Genomic DNA, 19887 nt, shown 5'->3' with positions numbered 1-19887 from the left:
TTATTTGCTTTGGGCAAGGAAGTACGAGCAGACAAATGTCAAAAAATACATTTACTGTGCCTGGCTGTCGTGATGCAGCTCTGGTTTCTTCCCTCCCTTCTCATTCTGGGAAGTTGTGTGTGTGAGACGTGTATTGATAGATAGTTCTTTCACTTGTTGGTCTACTTAAGCAAAATGAGAACTCAGTGACTCCAAAAGCTGTGATGACATTACATTATATTTCTAATGAGAGAGGCCTAATTAAAAGAGACTCGGCTGAAGGAACTTGATTGAACAACTGGTAATATATATACTTTATATATATATTTAATCATCACCTGTGTGATACGGAAATGACCACACATAATAATATAGATTTTTTATATTGAATCTGAAGATTGTGATCATTTAGATTAGAATTTGGATTTCGTAATTTAAGTGGGCAGAGATCAGGATAGTTTAGATGCCAAAAAGCAGGATCATCCTGATCCCCCTGGAAGGGTGGATTAAAAAAACAAAAAACAAAACATGAAAGGTGTTGTATATAACCATAACACTGAGATATAACTGGCAAAGATACTATAGATAAAGATAAAAAAAAGATTTGTTTATTTAAACAAATGAACAAAACCTTTAAAACAGAGTCCAACAACAATGGCGTTGTCTTTAAATTCTTAGAGTTCTGATAGTTTTACATCTTATTCGTCTCACTTAATCTAAATGGGACTTGATGTATTTAAAGTATGAAGATTTCAGTGTGTAAACTTGAAAGACTTGCAAATGTTGACCTTAAATCTGATGTTGGAGATCCTTAAGACCATTTATATGCAATAACGAGAAAGAAGTGAACTCACACACCCACACACACACACACACACACATATATATACGTCTATATATAAATATAAATACTGTATATCTAAATTATTTTCTAGTATTTTTCTATTAAAGGTTGAATCCTTTATTTTTTGAGTTTCTGATATCATTCTCTTGCTTCCCAGTTTGTCATGATTTCCAAACAAAGCACAGATAACGCTGACTCAGCTAGTGCCAGCATTCACATTATTCATACCTATGGCTTCATAACCATATATCCAACATTGCTGCCTTTTGCTAAGGCTGAGTGGGCGTTTTAAAGTAGCCTACAGTCTTCTATCTTTTTGTCTCTCATCTCTCATTCTATGCCTAGTGAAAGGTTGGATATTGACAGAGAGAGCAGAGGAGAGGAATGTATCCTTTGCTATTTGTCTGCGGAGGTACTGCAGCTGCCTGCCATCCATTAGTGACCATTAGTGCTGTCAGTCCTGAATGTGTTCATGTAGGATAGCATTGTTGAAAACATCAAAGAGTGGCAGATTTATATTCTAAAATATACTGAATATACAACCATATTTCTTGCTCATTTAGCCTTAATCTGCACCTATCCGTGTGCATAGAGACAGAAAGCAAAGCTGCTCATCAGCATCAAAATTTGATTTGTTTCTCCGACAAATGGTCAGGACACGGCTTTCTATTCAGCTGCTTAAGTACACAGAGCTTAAAGTTTCTGTATTTGAGGGAGAGGAAGACAGAGAGAGAGCGTTGTCTTTCATGCATTTGATTGACTTAATCTCAGCAGAACCTTGAGATGTGACAATTTAATGAGTTTGTCAAAGCAGATGCAGTTAGATATTCAGAGCCCCAGTGAGGGCGGAAAGATTCCTCATCATCTTATTACAACGGCTGATGACCGCCTGCTCAGATGTCGCATTGAGGTTCCCATGAATGCTGCAGCCATGACCAATTAAATAACAGAGAGTAAACAGCCATAACAGCAAAGCCACAAGGCTTTCTGTTTCCGAACAGTACATTCAGAAAAGGACACAGAGAGGGGAAAAGTCATCTATGTTTTTTTTTTTTATTCTGTAAAGGATGAGAAGAAAGGCGCACCTTTAAAAGATAAAAGGGAGACTTAGAGAAGCTTCACAGAGAGAAAGTCAAAGATGACTTGTTTATTTTTTAAATAAAAGTGACATTTTTATTCTGAAAGAAGTCGTTCAGTCCGCAGGTGAAACTTACTGAAAGCATGATGTTCGATTCAATCATAATCTTTGAACCATTAATGAGTAACATTTAAAAAAAGATAAATGTGTGTACTGAAGTTTCCACCAAATCATGTCCTCTCCCCTCAGGCTCAAAAATTATTTTTTTTTTCTAAAGATGCTTCCTACTTCACATTATCTGCTTCAAAACATCCTGCTAATTGTTTTCCAAATGCTCATACTGTGCTGTATCTTGTGAATGCAGAGCTATTTGACAACCCATGAATGCGCCACAAGCACAGTCACGAAAACATCACACAACCTTTTTTTACCCTGCTCCAAACACAATTATTAGTTACGTGGCTTTTGGTCTCAAATCTGACTATGACAAAGTAATGAATGCTGTTGATATTGTGTTTCATTTTGTTGCAGGGACGACAAAGGCCCCCCCCCGAAACTGTCCGATAAATTAACCTTCATGTTTAAAACACTTGGTTTGTGAATCCCACAACAACTGAAAGCCAATCAGGCATCTTTTTTCCCCGCTTGTTTCAGACAGAGGGAACCAAACTACAGATGTGGAAGGGCCATCAGAGTCCAAAATCATTTTCCCAGCACAACATGAGGAAACCAATTATTATCTATTATCACACAGAGCTGATGGATTCGTGATTTATCAGTATGTTGGCTCACTAAAATCGCTACACATCACCTTTACATGTATTATTGGTGTACAGCACACACTCACATCTAAACTGGATGCATAACTACTAGTTTTCAACGGTTGTTCTCCATCAATAAAAGCAGCAGGTGAGTAAACATAGTGTGCATGTGTGCATATATGAAAGGTAATTACGGTACATTAAGGATGTGCTTATTGTATAGGCATACAGTGTGCATGCATAAGCAAATAGCCAAGAATCTAAGCCTATCATGTTTGCATACTTTATTCATCCCATTTTTCCACCTCCTGCCCTTTCCTCTTCCAGACGTTCCAGTGGTCTCCCCTTCATCTATCCAGGGACAGTATGTATTAGTATAGAACGTTGGCAGGTGTTTGCTCATTCAAGTGGCACACTTTAATAATGAGAAAAGTGGAAATTTCAAAATATACATTCAGCTGCCTGTGTCTGGATTTGACTGTCCTCTTTTCCTTGTCAACAACCCATCTAGAGACTTGAGCTTGTCTGTGTATGTGTGTGTGTTTGAGGGAGCAACAGAGAAAGAGAGAGAGAGAGAGAGAGAGAGAGAGAGAGAGAGAGAGAGAGAGAGAGAGAGAGAGAGAGAGAGAGAGAGAGAGAGAGAGAGAGAGAGAGAGAGAAGCAACACAATGCAATGTTTATTGAATAGCTTAATGTATATTCTGCATCTCAGCCATTCCTCAACCTCCATTACCCATTATATATTTCCAAAGGCACACTGACTTTTTTAAAATGCAAAATGTGCCATGCTCCATACAGTAATTGGCTTGTGGGGATTTTTTTTTCCTGTGACAGAAATGATTTCCTTTCATCAGTTTCTACCTGCCATGCCGAGTTCAGTGGGACACCTCCACCAGCCCTACTTCATTAAGTCCTTGTGAGAAGCGGGACAGTGAGGAGAGAGCTATTGCCTATAAACCCTATTGTGTTCTGCAGAGAGATACATTTTCCCCCCGCTAGCTCCAGAGTAGAAGAACAACCTTGGTCTATAAGGAGATATTTCTAGGCTACCGACTACAGTTATCCTTCAAAAAATGACTTTGAAAAGCATTTGAAAGGAAGTGGACAGTGTTTGTAGAGCCACATTTCCTTTTTTCAATTTTCTTATAAATTTGGTTTATTTTCCCCAACTCTGTGTTCCAGAACTTTCTCCAGCAAAAAGAGAAAGAATAAGCCTGCCACTAAGTGTGAGCTAATTATTCCCATTTGCCTGAGGTATTTTTCTCTCCACCTCACAGATGATGAGTGGCTATTCTAGCAAAGGCAGTAATAACTGGATCTGTTGCTGCCTTTGGCAATAGTCATATATTTTACTTTACAGCTGTGCAGGAAAAGAACCAAATGTGACATTCATCTGACACCAGTTTCTATAGGCAACATGCACACAGTCAATGACAACTCTGCAGCACCTCTAAATACAATCCGAAGAAAGAAGAAAAAGCTTTTTTTTTTTTTTTTTTTTAATCAAAAGCTGAATATTATACTCAAACAAAGACATGTGCAGAGGCGCAGAATGGTCAAGGTCAAAGAAAAGTTTGCCTGTGTCTTTCAGAGGTGATAACTGCATTTGAAAGCTCTCATAAAATGCCTCCTTAATTCCTCCCCTTTATCCCACCAAGGCCTACATTCCGTCTCCTTTTTCCTCTTTTTCTCCCTCTCATGTTTTATGGTGCTTGTCTTGGGGAGAGGGGACTTGTTAGGGATCTTCGGAGATTTACAGTCAAGTTTTTTTTCTATCAGAGAGAACACCGTACCAATCTTCAGGACGATATGAAAGGATGTTACATAGAGGCACTCTTCCAGGAAATAAAAAAAAAAGAGACAGCTGTCTCAAAAGTCCTGCTAAGATTAAGTTTTGAGAGAAAGTTCTGCTATCTGTTTAATAAAAAGTCTGTCAGGCATTTCTTATTTGGTTATTTACTTTGGAAAACTTTTAAAAGCCTATCCCCTAAATTGCTCAGGCACAGATACTCTGAATGCATCAAAGCTTTCATGGTTGCATACTGGGGGAGGTGGAATGCTTGACATTTCACATGCACACCTGTACAGTACACCCGCACACACGCACGCACGCACGCACGCACGCACGCACACACACACACACACACACACACACACACACACACACACACACACACACACACACACACACACACACACACACACACACACACACACACACACACACACACACACACACATACACACACACACACACACACACACACACACACACTCATACAACCACAAACAGTCGGCAAATTGATTCTGGCAGTTGAATATTTGACAGCTGAGGATCAGAATAGCTTCATATTCAGCAGCTCAGGGGCCTAAAAATGAGCAGTTGGCCCTTAGCTGTTCACCCACAACACTAATCTTAATGTTTAAACAGATTCAATCAGTCTGCAGACGGCACAGCATGCACTGTAGTTTTGTATCAAAACGTGACCTGTGGGAAACTGAAATCAACCTTTTTCACAATTTTTCAGATTTTTTTTAATGGTCCAGACAACTTATCGATGGACGAGAAAATGAAAGACAGATTAGTGAAAATGAAACAATATTGAAATAGTTAGTTGAAGCCCTAAAATATTATACACTAAAATTATTTTCTTGTCTCCCGCATCATTAAAGGCTCCAGGGGCTTCTGCTGTTTACACACTTTAATGTTAAAAAAAGATACTTTTTCTCATACTGTCTCAATATACCTGTATTCACCTTCTGTCTGAAACGCTTTATTCCCCGTCTTGAAATAATTTCCTGAGGTCAGGAATCTGAAATGAATTACAATTAAAACAAAAACAATCCAAGGACTCTTGAAATATGACTTTGAAGAAAGAACAATCACACTACCATGCACCAAGCAGTGCCATTGTTTTATCCTGCAGAGCGCTCGGATTCTCTCTGCCATGACACCCTAACCACAGACAAAATACCTGAAAAATACATACAGAATCTTTTGTTTCCATAAATGTGTCTGCTGCATTAGCCACATTTTGAACAAAGTCTAATGTGTGCTATATAGAGGAATACTTTATGATGCTTTTAAGGGCAGGTAAACCACAATCCTGTGCCGAACAACAGAAGCCAGGGGTGGACTAAAGAGAAGGGAAAGGGTTCAAGAGAGTACTGTAGGTTGAGAATAAAAAATACAGATGTAGGCTTTGGAAAAGAAATGGGATAATGAAAAAAAGGGGTTAGCAAATTACAGTAACCATGTTGAATAAATGATGTAAATGTCACCTTAGCCAGTGCTCACACATGTCCACTAAATAGGCTTGCAAATTTAGCCTGGAAAGTAATTATACATGGGTTCTTTCTAGTATGGGAATAACGAATACATTGTAATTATGCCTCATTGCAGAATTTCTCCATCCAGGAAATAAAGCTATTATCAGGTCTTGAATTACATGAAACCAAAAGAGCAATTTGTAAAGAGATATTAGCCTCTTTTGAATCATATAAAAGAGAGAATCCCTCTTGCCCAGTGCTCATCTCTCTCTCGCAGTCGAAGCTTAAGTCCCTCAGTGGTAAGTGATAGAAAGGACAAAATTGGCTACTTTCGGGACAATGACTTATTTGAAATTCTCTTTACTTTACAACCATCGGCGCACCTTTGAGAGGACAGAAGACAAGAGTAGTCTCTTTCATCCGACTAAACGTCTTGGAGGTGAGCCTCAGCCCTGACATTAAACAACAACAGTGATGAAACCGGCACCACTCAAAGGACTGTAATGAAGGCAGTTGCTGCATTTGTCTTTGAAAATCAATATGTTTATGCTAATGCTCTGTTGCTGACTTTTATAGAGGATGTAAGTGACAGTCTTTGAGATACAACACATGCAAATGCAGGTGTATGTGCACAGACAATCTGTTGAACTACACAAAACGTATTATAGGTTCAGTTGATTTTTTGGACAGTTGCCCACATATACAGAAGTCTGTAATATGAATGTATTCTGTATAATGAAATGAAAATGACATTTTCTGTGCATCATCTTTTCAATTCAACTGCAATGAATAGGTCATATAAATATATATATATTTTTTACTAGAAGAGACACGTTCAGTGCTGACTTCCAAATAAAACATATGCAGGAAAAATGTTTCTCATTTTAAGAATTCTTATGGAGTTTACAAATGCAGAGTCAACCAGTAACCTTAAAGAATGTAGACGTTGAACTTTATAAAAATAGTGCCTTGTATGATGCCATGAAAAACAAAAAAAGATGTTTTTCAATGAATTTTAACAGAGCAAAATATGCAAAAAGATGGCAAATTGAGGTTGTTGTTTCTGGGTGACTGTGTGCCCTAATCCCCATCTTCTTCCCAACAGGCAGCAAGGAAAATTAATCTGAAACCTACTGTGCTCAAAGGCGCTTGCAGCTGAGACATCTTTCCTTTTTCACACTGCCAGTGGCACTTTGGAAACACTCACCATCTCAGTGCTCCCATCAGCATGCACATCTGAATTTGCCATGTTCAGCAAGACAACTCCCAAAGCATGTACACACACACAGACACACACACACACACACAGACCGAGCCACAACAGCGACGCAATTCTGGGGCCTCAGTAGTATCCCTTTGCATTTCTCATAATAAAAAGAGTCTTTGGCTGCTTTTTCATTTCCAATCTCAAAGCGCTGCACTGGAAATGCCATGAAATAGACCCCCAAGACCGACCGTGGTGTGATTTGGAATAACCTGCAGAGAACATCAACTGTTGAATTTGATATTCAATGCAGCTTTTTACTGCTGCACTGTCCTGTAAGTGAAAATGTGAATGGCTGAAAATTGAAATGCTTTGCATGCAAAAATACATTCAAACGCAGATACGCGCGTGCACGCAAAACACACACACATACATTGTGTGAACACACAGATGCACAAGGCAACCCAGTGGGCAGACGGATAATGGAAGAAGACTGTGTAAATCCCATATGTGCTTAATCCAGACACTTACAAGAGAGTGTGATTCATACTCTATTACGCCCGACTAATACAGCTGAGAGACGCATAGGGCACAATCATTTCAGCAGGCATGAACCAACAAAATAAGACCCATGAATCCTCTTTATGGAGACTTCACTGAAGAGGGTGTGAAGGGTCAGGAATAAAGCCTTTGTGCTTATTAGCCATTAAAACATTGGTGGCTTTGTGCCACACCCACAGATTGTGTGTGTGATTGTGTGTGTGTGTGTGTGTGTGTGTGTGTGTGCCTCACTATGTGTGTGAACGTGTGAAAAGATAACAAGGGTTTGCATCTATTTAATGGAAGGAATTTTTCTGCGGCACCATGCAGGTCTCCAGTATAATAGAGTGTTTATTATACAGAGCTTGGAGTCTTTTCTAAAGATTATTCTCAGGCCATTTTCTCTCAGGAAGTGGGGTGTGAGGTTGATGAGGTTGTTAAAGTCCTATATTCTTTCTTCAGTTTAAATAATGTACTATATAAATAGTTTAATAAAGTAAACGTTGAAGTAATTTCTGAGATGTTATAGTCATTTTCTGCTGAATTTATGAGGCATTGGTAAATATTGCAAAATGGAACTTAACTCACATTTTATACTAACTATTAACACATTGTTAACACATAACTACATATTATATATTAACATTAGCGAAAGCCTTGTCAGTGGGCATGTTGTGAAATCTGATTAGTTTTACATTACACTTGCTGGCCTGTCAGGGTCCACTATTGTAGCTATTCTAAAAAGAAGTCTAAACTTAATCATTGATATTTTTCGCTACAAATCCCACTGTAGTTAAGGGGAAACTGTTAAAGTGTTTACAGTGTTAAGTTGTCTTCATTTTTTGGTCTATAATCCATCACAATACCAAAAAATATACAATCAAATGGGTGCAAAACACAGACCATTGCCAGTCACTGTTCATGCTGTACCACAAAATGTTAAATTATAGTGTAACAAATTTAATGCTGTGGCACCATCAATTATACACAAGGACACACTGCTGTACCATACAAAGCTCAGGTGATTGAGTTTGTTCTTTTAGAAGAAATTTTAATTCATACTGCACTTTGTGTGCTAGAGGCAGTACGAGCTAAGTACTACAGGGTTGCAGTGAAGGGCACTTGCACAGTGGGGTGAATTGTTGACTTTGAGAGTGTGTGGGCTGTTTCTGATGTTCTAACTCAATTTGAACAACAATATGAGACTTGTACATCTTTTGATTCGGATAGAAAAGTATAGAAAAAACATGATCCACCACTTTCTTTCCGTGGGAAGCTTGCTCCGAGGTTTGCACTGATCATGAGATGGATATAAATCAATAAAAACAATCCCCGAAACTATTCCAAGTGTTTGTGGCAGGCAATGCTCACCACTGGTTACCCTGTTCTTGGCAAGGCAAGTCAGAAAAAGAGCTGGCCTTACATACATATAAAATAATAGAAGTGACATTCTGGGATGGAACCATATGGCGGCCATTTTACCTGGGTCCAGTTTTAGGATTGCTCTAATTGGAATGGGGAAAGGGGCGGGGCTTATGTTGTCTTTTTAATCCTTGATTTTTTAGTAATAAGCATAAGAAAATTGTGCCTGTCTAGAGTAGAATTTATGGCTCTAGGATAACAAATCATGTGGATTTATATTGCAGACAACAATTTATATTTGTATTTTTATGGCCATTTCATTTAAGATGATAATGCAGAGAAATAGTATATTATAATATTTTGACCTGAACTGCTGAAGTACAATGTACTTTCTCCGATTGTATTACAACCTAATGAAGACATGGATTATTTTTTTTAGTTGCTTTACCTAAAGTCAAATTGTGTTAAAAAAAAAAAAGCATGAGGTAAGCTGAAAATAAGTTAAGTGAAGTGATGATGAATTCAAGATGACTTTGGATTAGCTAGTAACATGTAACATTAAGTCCGTGGTTAACGTTACTGTTGTGTTGATTTGCCTGGGCTTCACTATATGTGTAGATTGTAACGTAGCTTTGTCTTGAGATATTATGAAATGGGATTTAGAAGGGAAGATGAGCACTCATCCTTGCATGTTTACTTTGCATTTGATTGACTGGAACCAGCTGCTCAGTGGTCAGACGTTAGGGTAATACTCATAACTTTGTTATAATGTGAACGCTACTGCACATTACTTTTGAGCTAAGTTAGTGTAGCTAACATCAAAACAGTGTTTGCTGGTTATAATTTATCTGTTAAGCTAATAGATCAATGCTGTTGAGAGCTATCAATCAGCAATAACTTTGACTTACAATGCCACAGCTGTTACTTGGTGACGTTAAGTAACAGTAAAGTTACCTAATTCACTAACTTTTTGTAGTTTTAATTGACCTATATGTAAAAAATAAATCTCTCACCAACTGAGGCGTGGAAAGTGATGCCAGCCTCCCTGGTCTCTTTGGTCCTTTTGGTTAAGCGCTACACAGCTTAAAATTTAGCTGCTGCCCATAAGTGGTATGGATCTCATATGTATACTGTACTGTCACAACTACTATTTTATATCTATCCAGCCATCTTTGTTCTCCTTTGTGTGTTTAAGGTTGACAGATTAAGTGAAAAATAATAATAGCCACATACAATCCATCCTACGAGGAAGGGTGTGTTATTTTTTCTATGTACTGTGAATGCACTTGCTGTGGAAACAGAGCAAAGACAGGAAAACACAGATATATGAAATGTGGGACAGATGCTGCGAATAAAGAAGGCAGCCTATTTAAGTGACAAACGCGCAGGTACACAGAAGGGTTTTCGGTTGCTCTCTAACCTTAAAAAAAAATTCTGTTTTTATTTTGTGCATTTCTCAACCACCAGGAACTTAACACAGGGGATACTTTGTAAGACTGCGTCTGTTATGTGGCTTGTGCTGTCTGTCACTCTCCAAACTCACCTTTCTTGTCCCCGAAAAAAAGGGTCTGCTGTGCTGGGTTTGACCACTGGAGGGAGGTGTTGTCATTATACTCCACGCGGCAGGTCATGTTTGCCGTCCCACCCTCTGTCACTGTCACGTTCTGAACCAGAGGGTACTGGCCGCTGATGCCTGTAACATAACACATAGGAGAAACGTGTAAGAGGAGAAGAGGATGCATCAAGGGGGAAAGAGAGAAAGATACGGGGGTAGAGTGAAACAGATGGTACATTTTTGATTGCTTGGTTTGTAAGGGTGCTCTGTTAATTAAATTCACTTAATAAATTCTAGATGATCATATAAAATTAAAACTACCAAGGCAGACATGAGAGTTATGTGATTTACATCCAGTTGGTGCATAAAGATGCACATAAAATAAAGAAAACTACAGTACTTTCTGTCACTGGAGGAGCTTCACACTCCACAGAAAAGAGAGGAAATCTGGTTTATGTCTTTGAAAAAAAATGCTTATCACCTAATTAAAAGCAAATGTTCTGCCAGGATGGCCAGTCACTACTGTGTGCTAAATTGGACCCTAACATAGAACACACAGAGGGACATTTTAGCCTGCGGTACCAACCCTGAAACCTCAGCAACACAGGGAAGACCAATTAAAAACCATTCTCAGTGGACTTGTGTGTGTGCATGCGTGGGTGTTGGTGAGTGGAATGCTTGCATCCAGTGCGAGAAACAGAAAGATAAACAAAGCTATATAATGGTGTGTGACCTCTGCGTCTGAGTAGAGCTTGTTTTCAGCACCATGGATAGGTCGCTATTTGCAACTGGTTCGTCATCTGCGCGTCTGCTTTCACAACTCTGGATAGCTCACTGTCTTGTGTGCATGTGTGTGTGTATACTTAAGTATGTGTCTGTGTGTGTGTTTGTGAGGGAGGCTGTGAGCAAGTAAATAATAATAACCATAAATCTACCCCTGTCTCTTAACCCAGAGGACAGGTTTTAAAGACTGTGTGAATAAAGGCTTAGGTGAGACAGATTATTCATCCCCAGCTAAACCTCCCATCTTATACCACCATCCCCCCAGGAAAGGATCCTGAAATTGAAAAAAAAAAAGAATATTTAGAATTGAGAAGTTTTTAAATTCCATTCCTGTGTGTTTCTGCTTGATACCCTTACATTCAAGCACTGTTACTGGATTAGATCTCTTTCAGCAGGCTATTTTGTATGTCCCCTTACTTCAGTTAATGACTGTACAGGTAAGATAAACAAACCCCAAAACAATGCTTTTCTGCAGGTTTAGCAGGCGAGGCAAACCCCATCATTGGCAGACCTGCGGTGAAGGACGTATTGAGAGAAGAGAGGGCGAGGTGAAAGAGGGTAGGAGAGCTAGTGAGAGGTAAGTCAAGGAGCACGGGTCATTTCCAGTGTTGATTAAGGGCTCCCGAGGTTAATCATGCGTGTGAGAGATAGAGAGGGAAGAGCAGGGGAAACTGGAGAAAAATGGATCTGAGCTATGGGAGGCTAAGGATATGTTTTATTCATGAAAGTTTTGCATGAGGCATGATCTGTCAACGATTTACCGTTCTCTTGCATCTTCCCTTGCTCTCTTTATTACTTCCTCTCTTTAAATCACTTACTTTTTTCTCATTTTTCTCACTCACGCAGTTGGGCGACATACATACCAGTGTGATGCATTTTCTTTCCTTTTGTGCTGGCTACAAAAGGAAGTTAATGGTTAACTGCTGATTTTTATGTGTGAGGTTCTGCACAATATGACTTTGCGTATAATTTTAGTTCATTACTGCAGTGGATATGTCCCTGCGAAATGTAATTGAAGAGGGAGACACTCTGGGGATGTGCTCACTTGTTGTGTCGTCAACCCTGTACTCATCCATGACAATATAATCTGCTAGTTTGTTCTCCAAATGAACTGCTTTTGACAAACAGGAAAACATGACATTTGGGTAATTTTGGGTGATTTAATGTCACAGCAAAGCGCTTAATCCCCTTGGGAATATGGATGCCTCGATTCAGATTTGCATTGGAGATTATAAACAAAAACGCATCATTGGAATTGTACTGCATGATATAAATATGTGGAAAGACATATAGTTTTGATTTATCAGTCAATACTCTTCACACTATAGGTGTCATACATGAGACCCTGTATACATTTGTAAGATAAGTTTATTTCCTTTTTTTCTTTGCCTTGATTTACTTTTTCTCCTTGCCTCTCCACTAGTGCCTATAAAAAGTCACAATAGTCCAGGGATCCCTCTGCCTAAGCCCTGCATCGGTGTCTGGTGAAACACGTCTAGTGGGACTGAAAGGGCTAAAGGGGCCACGATGATGGATATATTAGAACAGTGCAGTGCTCTGTGCGCCTAATTGGCCAGTGGAGTAGGTTCTTCCATTCTCCCCTCTGGCCACCCAAACCTGATTTAAATGTATCTCCTGAGGGAAAGAGGCAGCTGTTCTCTCCTGATTTCCATGTCTAAATTTAGGTCTTTCCCTCACTTCACCTCCATGCTTTCTCCTACTTTCAGTTTCTTGCTCTCTCTCTACCAGCTCATATCATTTTCACTAAATTCCCTTCCCTCTCTCTGTCACGTTTCCTCCTCTAGTTGATCCCTGAAGGGTGGCATTTCCACTTTCTTTGTCTTTCATTTTCATATTCTCTCTGTCTCCCGGTGCTCCCCAGTCTTTCAAATTTATCTTGATCCTACCTCCTTTCTTGTGCTCAATTGGGCTCTATCTTTCATGAAGAGTGGGGTCAGTTTAATTGCCCTCCACTTTGACTGACATGCCAAGGCTAAGCCAGGTCAACAACATCCTCATGTGCATGACATTATGAAGTAATGGCATAATGAAATTAACATTGCTTCATTTAGCTTGAATTAGATATATTATGTCAACATAAATGCCATATATTATAGAGCAATGCAGATTCCAGCTGCCTTAAAACAAAGAGCAAATCATTATTTCCCCTAGATTCTCACAGTTTACCCTTCACACAGCTGTCTCTCTAGATGAGCTCAATCTTAAGATTTAATGTACCCTCCAGTACCCAGTGTATGCACTGGCTGATAATCCAGGCTGGTGGCAAAGCTTCCCCACAACTTGTGCCTAACACAAAAAGTACTGCATTAGTCATGGGCACGGTAACACGGTAGGGTTGTCATGACTCAGAACTTAAAAGTTGAAATCGATGCCCAGTTAAATATTCAATACTTTATACCATTTTTTATACCATGTTGAGAAAATTCCAAAAAAATAAGGTAGGATTTTTTTCTAATAATGATTAGAACAAACAACATCAATAACAACAGTTTAAAAAGGTTGTCTGTCGCAGGGAAAATAAAAAGGGCAACACATAATGGTAGGGTGTATATAAATATGACATGTTCAAACTCTCGTTTGTTTTATTGTGTTGTATAGCTGAGGGATTTCTGTGTACATTAAATTATTCAATGAAGGAGGTTAAACCTTGGATTCCGTTGGTGAATAAGTTGTTAGTCAGGTTTCTCCACAGTGTAAACAAGGATCTGGTCCATGCTAATGTATTCAGCTACAGTCCTGTTTATCTTCTGTGTTTCTGGTGACTTGACACCATATTATCACTGCTGATTACAGTAACTAGAGTTGGTATAGCAGCTGCCACTGTTTCTGTCTCGTTGTTGGCTGACTTTTCAAACACGTTCTTGTGTCATCCTGTTAAATTAACGTCTGTTAAAGTTAGAAGGGTTGGACTGAGGATGTTAGCTGCTTAGCGCTGCCGTTAACATTACTGTTTATTATTTGACGCTAGCGGCTTGTTTACATCCTTAGCCTTTCCTTGGTCTTTAGCCTCTTAAGCTAAACACTTCAAAACGGCTACTACTACAAAAAACGGTCTCGAAGGTCCTCCAGCAGCAGCGCTATCTGTGTTCAGTCAGCTCAGTGTTAACGTGATGAAGCAGCAATCATGTGCTCAGAAAGACGAGCTGTAGCTTCTGTCTTGTTTTGTCTGCATTGCTGCTGGGTGACAATATGTGTCAACTGGAGGAGGCAGAAGCTGCATTGCTGATGGCAAAAGTATCGACCATTTTGTAAGGTAGTATCAAGTTTTTTTTTACAACCCTACGACAGGGTATTATTTATCCACGATAATGGCCCTCACATTTGTGTGCTTCATTTTGCAATGCCTGTAATGAATTTGACTAATTTTTATTCAGTCACTCTCTTTTTTTTTTTATGAGTACTGCACCCACTGCACCAAAAGCTGTTGGCCAGCCGATAAATGAGTAGAAGGTAATGCTTTATCCACACACTCCTGTCATAGCATTGGAAAGCATATTGCTAATGCAGAGCGTGATTAGTTGCATGCTGCCTGTTACTTCTCCAGCCTTTGAGTTTGCTTTGTTTTTAAACCTTTTTAACTTCTATTCTCTTTTTGTTCATTCTGTTTCTTCACTCTAACTCGGTGAAGTTCTGCCCTCAATGAGGTTGCTTTTGACAGTTTCTAGTAGTCTTTTTTGTGTTGTTTTTATCAATGCCGCTTCTACCGGAACATACTGCCTTTGTTTACTCCGGAGAACAGCTGATCACGCTAATGCTGGCCGGCATAGTGGCCAGACCAGCTGATATACCACCCGAACTCTACAGAAAAACGCATTTGGGATGAAGAGGTGGGAAGCAACGTCGGGGGAATAGAGGAGGGTCGAGACGGGATGGGTTTGTTGAGAGAAGAAGATTTAAGCCGTCTCAATGTTGTTATGGGAAATGTATGGTCTCTTTACAACAAAATGGATGAACTAACGGCGTTAACGCGGAGCGACCCGGAGTACCGTGAGTGCAGTCTGGTGTGTTTCACAGAGACATGGCTATGTGTTTGTCGTTCTAGTAGACAGCAGATGGTGTAATCCTGGTCATATCAACATTAAAGAACAGTTCTGTAGCCCGGATGTTGAACTGCTGGCTGTTTGACTGTCCATACCATCTGTGTAGAGAGATCCTGCATGTTATCACCGTTGTTCTCCATATCACTCCCTCTGCAAACACGACATCTGCCTGCAGCATCATACACACCACCATTTCCAAACTCCAGCCTCAACACCCTAGTGCCCTCATCATCATGTCGGGAGACTTGTCATCTTGGATAGAGTTCACACATCTCCTCTTCTCTCCGTCCTCTGAGAAGGTCAGATCACAACCTGGTTCACCTCCAAGCCTGCTATGTGCCTCTGGTGAAGAGGAAGCCTACGACCACAAGGACTGTGAGGAGGTGGTCGGAGGAGGCTTATGAGACTTTACATGCAGTTTAAAAAACTATTATAATCGGGTAAGGGCATACTCAAACACCATGTAAACACCATACCCCGGGTAAAATCTGAGTTCTCATACACTGGTTAACATACCTAGATAACTCCTTTAGTAACTGGAGTTCTCATGCATGTAAACGCTTTACCCGTATAATCAGGTTTTTCGTTTGCCCATGTGCCAGTGTTATATCTCCCCCCCTCCACACTCTGTGGTGGTGGCTTTTGACCCAGGAATAAAAATAAATAAATCAGGAAGCAACAGTGCCGAAAACAACACCAAAAACTGAAAATAACAACAATAGAACGTTACCTTTTAACCAAGGGAGGACTTTGCCATGGCAAGTAGCATCACTACCAAGAAGACCCGTTTCTGTCGTAATTCTGTCCAAAAGTCGGCCGTTTTCCCCCATGGGGAAAAAACGGAAAATAAAGCTGTATTCCGACCAGCTGTATGTTGGTCGAGCGCCACCTACTGTACCGGAGGTCAAGTTACTACCGTCATTTTCCCATTCCACCCCCTCTCATGTATATGAGACCATTGTAAGTACGCCTACAGAACTGTGTGTCTGACAGGATGGTCAGCAACACTGGGGCCCTACAGGGGACTGTCCTCTCTCGCTTCCTCTTCACCCTCTTCCCCTGAGACAGAAGTAGTGGACTGAGTCCTGCCCCCTTCAGAAGTTTTCTGATGACTCAGCAATTGTTGGTTGCATTGGAAAGGGGGATGAAAGTGAATACAGGGCAACGTCGTCACTCAGAGTGAGATGAATCATCAACAGCTTAACGTGACAAAATCAGAGAAGTTAATGTAGGATCTGAGGAGGGTAAAAACCCCTGTGACTCCATCCAGGGGGTCCCTGTGGACACTGTAGAGGAGTATAAGTACCTGGGGATGTACTTCAATAATCAGTTGAACTAGAAACGCCAAGGCTTTCTACAAAAAGGGCCAAAGTAGACTCTTTTTCCTGAGGAGACTGAGGTCCATTAACATCTGCCAGACGATGCTGAGGATGTTTCATGAGTCTGTTGTGTCCAGTGCGATTTCTTTGCTGTAACATGCTAGGGGTAGTGGGCTGAAGGTCGCAAACTGATCAGGAGGGCTGGTGATGTTGTGGGGGAGGAGCTGGACACCCTGACGACCGTGGTAGAGAGGAGGATGCTTTCCAGGCTACGGTCTATCTTGGACATGCCCTCACACCCTCTCTACGACACAATGGCCCAACAAAGGAGCACCTTCAGCAGAAGACTCCTCACATCCAGATGCACCACAGAGCGCACAGGAAAGCATTCCTGCCTGTGGTCATTAAATTATACAATGCATCACTTGGAGAGTGAAAGAGTCACCCCCTCTCTATAATAAGGACTCAAGCATAGATAATCTGTTCATTTGCACATTATTATCATCCTTTTTAAAAAAATGTATATTTCATATATACTGTAGATATATATATATATATATAATTTATATTTATATTCTGCTTTTCCAAATATATCTGTTGTCTGTATATTATGGTTTTTGTTAAATAGAGTATGTTGTTTGTATAGCTGGAATTTGCAATTATTATTATTCATTTGAAGTATTTCTGATTCTAATTCTAATTCTGAATTAGTCACAGTAAGGCATTAAAGCACGGTGGAATTAGCAAACTATCTGACAAGCCAGTTAGTTAGTTAGTTAGCTTGCTTTTCACTGCGATTTCATGCAACACCAGCTAAGCAATAGTAATGGTGAAATCACCAAAACTTATAGGTTGTGGACAAAATGTCGACCTGTATTTTTCTCATTCCAATGTCCATCGATAATAGTAGGTCTTATTTTTTGATCAGATACCCTTCTGTAATATAGCACTTTTTTGGATGAAAGCAAGATGTCAGTAGGGAAATTTTATTATAGCCCAACCTTTGACTGCATCCCGTATTTCTCAAGAAAAAAAACCCATACTATTACTTATGCTTAAAGCAGATGCCTGGGAGGGCAGGAGAGGAATCCACAGGACACGTAGGCACATCAGATAGACAGTACCTGTTGCCAGAGCAAACTACCGAACAAATAATACTGTTAAGAGTATGCCGGATGCTTGCTGTCTGCTCTCCTACATGACCTTTAAAGCAAGAGCAGGTGAGTCTACTAACCTTTCTTATTTAGGCATTCAAGAAGCAGAGGAAAGAGAGAGATGCAGGGAGACAGACGAAGAGCCTGGAGCTACTGACCTTTGTAGCAGGACTGGAGCTCAACTGAGCTATAGAGCTATGATGTACAGGCTTGGAATACAGGTTTACTAAATGAATAGAGGGAGTCCACAATTGTGATTAGAAAATTCACCTTTGAAGGCAGACAGACATAAATACCTTATAATTGTAACCTTGGGATTTAATCGATGTACATTTGAATTCAAAAAGGATTAGTCTTGTTTTCACAGTTCCATCATTTCTACCAGATATGAACATGCCAAAGTAATCTGAGATCCGGACGCATGGTTATGTCGCTACAATGAAGCGAGAAACGAGAATGCTAAAAGATTGTATACCAGTCAAAAGCAGGTAAGTCAGAAAGTTAGCACACGTAAAGTTTACTAATTAACCATGATTTCGACATTAGTGCATGCCCTACCCTTCTTTTTTTTGTTGCTCTTTTGTAAACTTTATTTAAACACATTCACCTCTCTACTTCCAGTCCGTCCATTATATCTTACCCTCTTAAATCCATACACAGACACACACACATACCTTTTATACAGTACAACTGCCCTTACTACAAGCCTGACTCAGAAGTTGGAATTTCTGATTACAAGTGAACGCAGCATAACCTTTCTAAGGTCTGGGCCGGCAGACCAACCGCTGTCAGCAACGTTACTATGATGGTAGCCACCACTAACATCTAGCCCGCGAATGTCGCCACAGACACGGATATTGGAATACTGGAATTCAATTGGAATCCTAAATATTCAAGCTCAATGAAACTCATATTTGCATTAAAACTACACTGCTTCATAGACTGATATTTCATTCTAAATGTTTTTAATACATTTTAAAAAAGGTAAAAATTGAAAAATGCATTATGAACATATGCTGTTGTTTTGATCAGAATTATGAAGTGTTACAAATGACCTCAAGTGACTCCCTGTTCAAAATGCATCCTAGACAGAAGATCATGAATGAGATGCAGGAGATTACATGGGACACGGCAGCTTTGCCATGACCAGTTAGTGTCTAAGGTTACACAGGTGGCTACACAGCTGGATAGACAAGCTTCTCTGACTGAGTGATTCTCAGAGTGTCAGGCAGCAGGGTGGCCCAGTGATTGCAGAGACTGTACAAGGTCGAGAGTTTGATCATCTCAAGAGCTTGTGTGAATTCATCAACCAGCCATGTATCCTGTCACGGAGTCCTTGAGCAAGAAAACTTATCGACCTCCTCATTGCTTTAGAGCAGAAGTAAAATGTTAAAAACACAAATTTACTGTTACTTACAGGCAGACTTGTTTCCTTTTTTTCAAAGTGAGAACCAATTTCAGCCGATAATATGGAACACAAAATGTTTTTAGTTACTTCCTGGCACAAAAGCTAACATAGCACACCATCACTCCCTGCCCTCTCTCCCTCCTACTGTGACCATTTTCACACTAACTCCTTCCTTTTTCTCAGGAACATGTCATACACAGTTTCTATCCCAACATTTGACCCGAATCCACGTTGCAACTCGAATGTGATTTATCAACATTTCATAACACTATAACACCTGAAATATGAGCCTCAGATATTCACATTGGAATTAAATTGCACATCCATGTGGATGACACAATTATGTATCTGCCGTTTTAAACAAGAAAGCACAGGGGGTTAGAGCACTGCATTTATCTTTTAAATCTCTTGAAAGCAGAGGAGATGGTGGTGGTACCAGCCAGATGTCAAGTTTGAGCGAGCAAGTCGTTATATATGTTAGTCATCTGCAAGTCAGAATATTTTATTCTAGAGGACTAAATACCAAATTATGGTTTTACATTTAAACTGCCTTCCATAGGCATGCACGG

General features: G+C 39.9%; 1 protein-coding gene across 2 annotated transcripts in view; it reads right to left on the bottom strand.

The window, feature by feature from the left end:
• The window catches only part of cadm2a (cell adhesion molecule 2a), a 211828-nt gene that overhangs the window by 40252 nt on the left and 151689 nt on the right, over positions 1 to 19887 (bottom strand). For both annotated transcript variants that reach the window (XM_083927084.1, XM_083927085.1), the window contains exon 2: positions 10582 to 10731. In XM_083927084.1, coding sequence (XP_083783210.1) covers positions 10582 to 10731 — 150 coding nt within the window. The remainder of the gene's footprint in view (positions 1 to 10581; positions 10732 to 19887) is intronic.

This window comes from Echiichthys vipera, assembly GCF_963691815.1.
Source record: "Echiichthys vipera genome assembly, chromosome: 14".
NCBI classification, from domain to species: domain Eukaryota; kingdom Metazoa; phylum Chordata; class Actinopteri; order Perciformes; family Trachinidae; genus Echiichthys; species Echiichthys vipera.
Note: the sequence above shows the minus strand (reverse complement) of the source record. Positions and strands in the feature narration are given on the sequence as shown.